The 9513-nt window shown below is 37.8% G+C and overlaps 1 protein-coding gene across 1 annotated transcript; it reads right to left on the bottom strand.

The window, feature by feature from the left end:
- Positions 1-1943: 1943 nt before the first annotated feature.
- fads6 (fatty acid desaturase 6) lies at positions 1944-8735 on the bottom strand. Its single transcript, XM_056770998.1, has 6 exons — positions 8375-8735; positions 6387-6553; positions 5209-5389; positions 4833-5017; positions 2500-2679; positions 1944-2114 (listed from the first exon to the last, which is right to left on the bottom strand). Exons 1-6 carry the CDS (start codon positions 8622-8624, stop codon positions 1965-1967), a joined length of 1113 nt encoding a protein of 370 aa, XP_056626976.1. The 5' UTR covers positions 8625-8735; the 3' UTR covers positions 1944-1964.
- Between the last annotated feature and the right edge of the window lie 778 nt (positions 8736-9513).

The following is a 9513-nucleotide window of genomic DNA, read 5'->3' as shown; positions in this document are numbered from 1 at the left end:
AAAGCCTATTTGAAATCTGTTCAATGTTATTTTTTTATTATAGCCCATCTTCAAGCTTTACAAAGACAGGAACATCCTCTCTCTCTCTCTCTCTCTCTCTCTCTCTCTCTCTCTTTCTCTCTCTCTCTCTCTCTCTCTCTCTCTTTCTCTCTCTCTCTCTCTCTCTCTCTCTCACCCACACAAACACATTCGTGTGCATCGCCCATCGCAATTACATTCATTTGTTTTTTTTCATCTGGCGACTACAGACCATCCGGACACAAACTCAAAACCCCATCAGTGCAGACACATTTAACACTAAACACACACCCACCTCCAAAAAATATTCATAATAATAAACATGTGCACTTACTTCTGTAATGTATTTACATTTATAACAGTAAATAATGGGTACATTTAATCAGTTCTGTCCAGCTCCTTTCTGTATTAACATTATTTCGAATACACTGGATTAGACTGTAAATTTAAATTCTACAATTTTAATCATTAATTTTAATTAGAATGTTTTATTATTTTTAACGTGCTTGAAATCGTCCCTTAAACATTGCGTTACATGTATGTGTTAAGACATTCTGAGCTTTTTTAACCATGTTGCCAAGAAACATTGTTTAGCATGTTGTGGGGAGATGTTCATTCATTCTGAGATATTCTATATTTCAAACAGTACATCGTGTTAGACAAAAATCATACATGTTGCTTTTCAATACATTATGGGATGAGTATGGGTTAAGAATTTGAACAAACCTTTGACCACAAATCTCAACAACACAGAGGCTTGCCTAAGCAAACATCAGTCACAGCTCTGGGTCAACACAAACTCTTTGTGTATTTGATTTTTGTAAAGATTAACCTATGTGTGTTCTAAAGGTTAAATTGTTGGTTCTAGTATTCTGGTGTTCAGACTGAAGCTGAGATCAGATCGGGGGTCACAGGTCATGTTCAGCTGCACCCTTAAAAGTAAAGGTGCTTCACGATGCCATAGAAGAACCTTTTTTGTTTAAATGGTTCCATAAAGAACCTTGAACATCCGAATAACTTTTTGTGGCAAAAAGGTTCTTTAGATTATTAAAAGGTAAGAAAGAGACGGTTCTTTAAAAAACCTTGGACTGAATGGCTCTTTTGGGACCAAAAATGGTTCTTCTATGGCAATAAAGCAACTTTATTGTAGTGCACACTGCCGTTTTGTGATTGATCTGATGTCAGCACACACACAAGGATTATTACAGCCAATGATGTTACCGTATATAAATGTGACATCACACAACACTTTTGTGATTCATCTTCACCTAACATTCATCCATCACATCTTAAAGTAAGACAGCTTGTAAAAGTCGAAACTGAACTCATGTGTTCTGCTGTGTGTAAAGTCTAAATGAAATTTAATTTAATCCACGTTTATGATCTTATTGCTCGTGATTCACTGGTGCATGTTATTCATCTATGGTCTTACATCAAAACTAGCTCAATGATATCACTTTTCACAGTCCAATAGATTCCTGGGGCCGAATTCACCAAACTGTTCTTAAAACAAAACATTAGATTGTTCTTAAATACATTATAGGAAGTTCGTAAGAATGTTCCTTAAATAGTTTCTCAAGATCACCTTCACCTTCATCTTTTTCATAAGAATAAAATGTCATATGCTTTGTAAATCAATCTTGAGAAAAACTCTAAGAACTGTTGTAAGAAGTTTTTTCAGGGATTCGAGACATTCCTACATTTTTTCTTAAATTTAAGAAAAAATATTGTAGTTTAGAAGACTTTTCTTCTTAAGAATGTTTTGCGAATCCGGGCCCTGATGAATAAAACTAAATCCCTCCCAACAGTACATTCTTTTCTCATTTTATATAATCTTGTTTTGCTCAGAAATCATTTCATGTTGACTTTCATTCTAATGTTGAACTTATGTGCATGTGTGAATAACATTTGGAAATGCACAATGATAAAAATGTCCACATTCTCATTTATTGAACTCCCACCAGCTGAGTGATGGGAGGAGCGAACACCATCAGCTCCTGATACTCATGAAAGAACATAGACAGACGGGAGAAATAACCGTCCTCCTGATACGGCAACTTCTTCTCCTTTAAATACTGAGACACTATGGGCTTCACCTGAGAGAGACGGAAAGAAACAACAAGCAATAATTAACATATTTTTCTTGAAAAAATGTGTTTAAATAATTATTCTTATTAATATCGTCCCTTTTGTTGTATTTCGCCGCTGTCCTTGTGCAACCTTCTCCATATTCTGTGATTTAATTTGTCATAAATCATTATTATTTGTCATCCTTTATGTTTAAATATCTAGCCAATAAAGTCTATTATAAAAGTGCTGGTCAACTTTGTCAACACAGGATTAGCATTGTTTCTTGATTTCCTGAAAAACTGCTTATTTGACCATCCAAAGTCTCCGAGAGTCTTGGTTGTTGGTTGTGTAGTTCTGACTGTACTTTAGATTTGTAAGTGTAAGACGCACGACCCACACGCGCACACACACCTTGAGGCACATGTTGTCAGACAGGTATGGAAAAAGGTGATGCTCCACATGGCAGTTAATGAGGGAGTGGCCGAAGGTCCAGTCAAGCAGTGGGTTTCTGGGAAGGTTCAGCACACCGTGGGTCATCTGATGGATCCTTTTGGGTCGACACGCTGATGAAAACATGGGCAGACCGATGTGCTAAACAAAGACACAAAACAAAAGCAGTCTGCCAAGTTGTAAAGCCGAAACTGAACGAGAAACAAAGTAATTGGCTTGGGGAAAAAAAGGAGTTGACTCTGAATCACGCGTTCAAATCGTCTGTAGTTGTAATTTCAGTTCCTGGTCAGATTTGCATCATTCTTTGCGTCACTTTGTAATTCCCGCCTACGTTCCATTTCAACTCTGTACGCGGTAGACCAATTACAAAAGACTAGACTAATTCAAGCATAGTCTATCCACTTAAAACTGGGATCAGAATTTTAAAACAGAAAATGAACCCTTAGTTAAGTGTGTGATGGATGAGGGATGTAATGTGTTCTGAACACTCTGTGAGACACCACAAACACCACAGGGGTTCACCACATTCAAACAAAACTGAGACAGACTCACGGGACAATAGCACATGTGCTTAAAAGGATTGTTCACACAAAAATGTAATCATTTATTCTTCCTCGTGTGGTTGTAAACCTGTTTGTGAGTCTCTCTTCAGTGGAACGCAAAAGGAAATATTTCAAGAAATGTCTCAGTGGTTTTGCGTTCATACAATGGAAGTCAATGGAGGTCAGTGTTGTTTGATAATCCACATTCTTCAAAATATCTTCTTTTGTGTTCTGTCGAAGGAAGACACTCATACAGGTTTGAAATGACATGAAAGTGAGTAAATGGTGACATTTTAGGTGAACTGTCCCTTTAACACACACATAGAGTTTGCCAAACGTCCTGTTATAAGTAACACAAAGAGCACGCACAGTTTGTGATCTCAGAGCTCATAACTGCCCTTTAAAACGCTTTAAAGCAGCAAAATACCTCAGAGGATTAACACAAAAGTACAATCTCTCTTTATTCTGCCTGGGAAAATCATGCGTGAATTGTTCTCTGCTTTTTTCAAATGCACAAACTCTATGAACCTGTGAGCAGAAGAGGAGAACAAAGCTGTATTCAGTGATGCCGGGGGGGGGGGGGAGCGAGAGAGTTTGAAAGAGATGTTGAATAGCCTTAAAAGTGAGAAAGTAAGAGAGAGAAAGAGAGAGTGAGTGAGTGAGTGAGTGAGAGAGAGAGATAGAGAGAGAGAAAAAGTGAGAGAGAGTAAAATAGAGAGAGATAGAGAGATAGACAGAGAGGGAGTGAGTGAGATTGAGAGAGAGTGAGATAGAGAGAGAGAGAGAGAGAGAGAGAGAGAGAGAGATAGAGAGAAGAGAGAGAGAGAGAGATAGAGAGATTGAGAGAGAGAGATAGAGAGAGTGAGTTAGTGAGTGAGATAGATAGAGAGATAGAGAGAGAGAGAGAGAGAGAGAGAGAGAGAGAGAGAGAGAGTGAGTGAGTGAGTGAGTGAGTGAGTGAGTGAGTGAGTGAGTGAGTGAGTGAGATAGATAGAGAGATAGAGAGATAGAGAGAGAGAGAGAGAGAGAGAGAGAGAGAGAGTGAGTGAGTGAGATAGATAGAGAGATAGAGAGATAGAGAGAGAGAAAGAGAGAGGGAGAGAGGTCACAGTGTAATGTAGGTGTGAGGTACTGGTTAAAAAGGGATAATTTCTGTTGTTAGTGGCCAGTGTGGTGTACCGGCTAAACAGAACATTGCTGCCATTGGTCGCACAAGAAAATAAACTCCCTAAACTCACACCATTGGTTTCACCAGAAGCTGGTGTTTGGATGCTGGAAACCATTAAAGCTTTGAAGGTTTAGAAAGTGCAAACATTTCTCTTATGGCTCACTTACAGTCATCTCAGCACGTTATGCAGAAGAAAGTGTTTTACAATTGAAAAATTGAACCCTTCAGCTTTATAAAGCACTCAAGCTCAGATTACTTCAGAGAGATCGATCCAAAGAAAAGTGGACTGCAGGAAACATGAAATAAAACAACACTCATCCCAGCTAACAAAAATATGTTCCAAGAATGTTTTGCTAACATTCCCATTACAGTATGACAACGTAAAATGTATGCTCCACTTTCAATGTAGGAATATTGTTTAGCAATGATATATACTGTTGCTAAAATGCCCTTTTAACATTACCTCAAGAATGTTATTTGAGAACATTGAGAGAACGTTCTGATAACGTTCTCTATTAGCTTAGCTGTAGGTTTGCACTCACAGAGTTGGGTGCTATTGTACATGGGATGTGTTTGTATTTTACCTGAAAGATGTTGACATGTATGTAGGGAAGGGAGAACATGGCTCGACACAGAAGCATGACGGCCAGCGCGGAGCCACAGGACAGACCGGACACACATCTGAGCAGATAATACTGAGAGAAAAAGCCTAAACTAATACAAAACACTGCGCGTGCCATCTGAAACGGAGACTGACCCTTCAGTTGACCTGCAACACACACAAAATCACAACAGAGCTGATGTGTGCATGAAGATGGGCAGTGAGAATGGCAAATGTTGTGTAGCGATGTTCAATGTCAAATCTGCCCAGCTCAAGGTCAAAGAGAAAGAATCATTTGATCAAAGAGATTGTACGAAACGGCCAGAAGACATGTGCACAAACGCACAAGCGTCTCTCACCCATGCCAACAACAGGAGTGATGATGGGCACAGCTAGCGGGGCGATGAACAGATACACGGATCGAGGCAGGAAAGGGATTTTCCAGGTGCTGGAGTCTCCCAGACCGATGACATTTGTGTGAGCGTGATGCATCTTCACGTGAGCCTGAACACCCGCTCGAGCAGAAAACGAGCCACACACCTGACAACACAACACACACAATCAGACACAATTCAACATTTACATCACGCATACAGAATCAGACAATTATTAATATTAAACTGTTCAAATTAAAATAATTTAATCCAACTGAATATTTTTTATTTATAATAAATAAATATATACATTTTAATATTTATTTGAGTTAAAATGTATGAACACGGATAAAACGGATTAAAAGCCGCCTGAAACATGACATTGAATCTTTATGTCAATATTGCGAAATGTTTTCAAAGAGCGTTTTCAAAATCTGAACTTTTGTGCAATATCAAAAATAAAAAATAAATGATTTGTGACCTACAAATTAACAACTAAACACACCCTCACCTCATAAACCACACCCACCAAAAACATCTCAACCAATCCAAACTCACACAGTGGGTGTTAATCATTGGCTAAAAAGATTGGATTCTCATAACACATTTACATAATATTAATACATATAATACATAATTTACATAATAAATAATAATATATTTAAATTTACAAAACATTGTGGATTTTTGGACCCCACTGTCACGTGTCCACGGACTGAATGAAATTAACTTTGTTACTAACACAGATCAAAGGAGATCATTACAATTCCTGAGAGACTGGAAACCTTAAATCCGCTTGATCTCAAAGTTAGTGTATGAGAAGTTAATCTCATAAAGCAAATTCTTTTCCTTCACTCTTAATTTGATGCGGGTTGGGTCAAATATGGACAAATGGGTTAAAACAGTGTTCTTTCATATTTTCAATTAGTTGTGTGGGTTTACATTTATTCATTCGTCAGACGCTTTTATCCAAAGTGACTTTGGATAAAAGAATAAAAGAAAATGTATTGTTTTGTGTGAGATGCTAACAATAACTCTTCAAAGCAGAGATTTACAATATGTCACTTCCAAATGAAAAAGAAATGTGCTGGGATTGTTGCTTCCGGTGTCACCAAATCATATACACTGAATCGATTGGCTGACAGAAAATGACATCATCTCACTTCAATGAAGAAAACAGCCCAGAAGTCGGTCCATGCTGGAGATTCACTGAGTGCACCGTGACTGGCCAGATGAGTCCCTTTAATGGTAATGATGGCATGAGCCACGCCCATAATCATCAGACCCAACAGGAAATACAGCGGCTCAGAGGAACCCAACAATAGAAATCCTGCAGACAGACGAAGCAAAAAAACACTTAGTAAAGACCCACAGTTGGGCGAGGACAAGATTTATGTTTTATTATGAAACAGATTGTTGAGGTCCTGAATGCTGATTGGTCAATACAGCTTTCCAGCTGAGCTAGAATATAGTAGATGCCACCAGATATGTCCGCCATCTTGGAACAGTCAACATTTTGGTTGCTTTGAATTGTTTTCCATTTTTTAGTTTCCAATGCCATAACATTGTACAGCATCGGGTTGTAAAATTCAGAGAGATATAAACTCCAGAAGAATTGGAATAACCTTGCAAAGGCTTTTATTTTTTGATTTTCTATGAACAAATCTTACGATGATAATCAGCAGATGTTTTTTTAACATCTGATCTTTTGTAATACAGTGATACAATTTTGTTTCTCCTCACATCCCCACTGGAGCTGTGTCACTGGTTTCTCGCTGAAAGATGAGTCAGATCTAAGTGCTGAGGGAAACTGGATCTGCCCAATGGGAGGGGAGCACCAAAATTGAACCAGTCGCCACGACAACCACACCACAGGTGTGCCGCATCAATTTGAGCGTAAACTATGGTCAACGTGACGAGAGTCAACAAAGATTTAATAAAGCTGATCTGTGTGGATGACAAGCGCATGAACATTCTGGGTTGAATATTTATCTGTTACAGCGAAAGTCAAAGCGAAGCTTGACCTCGTCACAGGTGTCCTGAAATATCATCCTACCCGTCAGATCGTCCTACCAGGCATGTCACACATCAATATTACGTAATTTTTTGCACTGTAAAATCATTCTACCTGTTAATTTTATACTGACACAACAATCTGATAGCGTAGTTTCGTGGTTAAATCATTTTACATATTTATTTATTATTGGTTGGACAATTTGATAGGGAATGAATCCTACCTATTTATTTTAAACTGTATGATAATCTGATACACTGTAAACTCATTCTATGTGTTTATTTTAAACTGGCATCTCACTCTGACAAAGGTATTTTTGACGGTAAAATCATCATACCTGTTTATTTTTTGCGATCACACCCCGAAGTGCAAGAATGAACAAGTAAATGAAGTAAACAACACACTTTAGCTGGAAAACACTCCCTACTAAAAATTATAATAATGATACACACTATGCATTTATAGATTAACAATAACACACTCGAGTGATACCTCGACTGCACATCTCTAGTGTGGTTTCAAAGATATCAGCTAATTTTAATGTAGTCACTACACAATTATCACACTTAACTGTCGACTGTCTGTAAAAGTGGGGTTTTTTGCATTGTGATAGTTTTACAACAATAACATTTTTTAGATTAATTAAGATTGTAAAATTCTTCTTGCTATAATGATTTTTCAATAAACAATACTTTAGTATAAGATTATATTTAGTAAACGATAGCAAACTTCCTAGATATACTATAGTGTTTTTAAATCTTACTTAAGTACAATTTACTACACTTGAGCAACTCACTACAGTTAATAGGCCTTCTACTAAAAAACATATTATACTTTAACCAAGAGCATTTGTTATTATAAAACAACAGATTTTACTATAGTAAATACTTACATATACAGTATTTTTAATAATTATTTTCCTAGATTATAATCACCATAAATATAAAAAAATACACTAAACACTTATACATACAAATAAATCATCCTTTTTATGCAATAAAGAAATGATCGTGAGATTTTTGCATTAGGATTTAACAATACGCAAACAAATATAACAACACATGCTTCAATTTCGATGTGCAAATGATCAAGTTTCTTCTCAAACACGCACGTGTGTGGTTCTGGATGTGTGTGTACCTGCAGGTAAAGAGAGGAAAGCTGTGGTCAGGACGATGCAGTCCAGTCCTCTCCTCTCCCACCAGCTGCTCTCGCGCACACTCTTCTGCACCAGTCGCGTGAGCTCCATCATCAGAGTCTCGCGCTCCCTGTCTGCGGGCTTCTCGTGCACGTGCTCCGCGTCACCGTCCCGTACAGAGTCCCGGTGTCCTCTGCCATCCCGGGACACGCGCTGTCCGGTGTCTCTGCTCTTCACGGAATTGTTCTGCATGTCTGCGCGAGCTCAGAGGGGCATGACACACTTTCACACTTGCTGTCCTGTCCGTGAAACGAGGTAACGCGCGACTTTAATGCTGACTGCGCTACAAGCAGCCTATCTCTCTCTCTCTCTCTCTCTCTCTCTCTCTCTCTCTCTCTCTCTCTCTCTCTCTCTCTCTCGTTCCCACGGCAATGCTTTTGGCAGGAGCGCGCGCAAAGTGCTGCAAGGGCCCGTGCGTCGTCTTGAATCCCAAGAACACACACCATAACATGCACGCGGGCGCGCGCACATACATTACATGATTTTAAGGTAAAAACTTACTAGAAATCGTTTGTAAAAATACAAAAAAGTAACGTTACAAATGAACTAAAACTTAAAATGTTGATACATTGCGACAGTTTTGTACACCATTGGCTATAATTATTGCATTTTATAGGCTAATATAAATCTCCTATACTTTATAATACACACATTGTCACCATAAAGGTGGTAAAAGCATAAACTTGTTTTACGCAAATTTAACAATTTTGTTTAACCAGTAATTTATTGCGTCAATTAACGTAAGGAAGTTTAGTACAATAATATACATAATGATCATGAACAATTAAATTAATTTGTGAGATTATTGCGATAATTATCTTTGTTTTTAAGTGATTATAAACGTTTTCTACATAAAACCTTCCTACATGACTGGATGTAGATCTCACACGTAAAACACATTTTGTGGAAAAACTAAACAAATATATTAAAGATTTCAATCTGCCCAAGATTAAAATCAGAGCAATTAATAATCAAAAACAAACTTTGATGAATTATAAATTAGATTTAGAGACTTTAGCCTTATGTCACAGACCGGGTCACATTTGCTCAAAATGGTTCAATCACAAAATCATGCATAATA

The sequence above is a fragment of the Triplophysa dalaica genome, chromosome 17 (assembly GCF_015846415.1).
Source record: "Triplophysa dalaica isolate WHDGS20190420 chromosome 17, ASM1584641v1, whole genome shotgun sequence".
Taxonomy (NCBI): domain Eukaryota; kingdom Metazoa; phylum Chordata; class Actinopteri; order Cypriniformes; family Nemacheilidae; genus Triplophysa; species Triplophysa dalaica.
The sequence above is the reverse complement of the archived record's forward strand: the minus strand, read 5'-3'. Positions and strand labels throughout refer to the sequence as shown.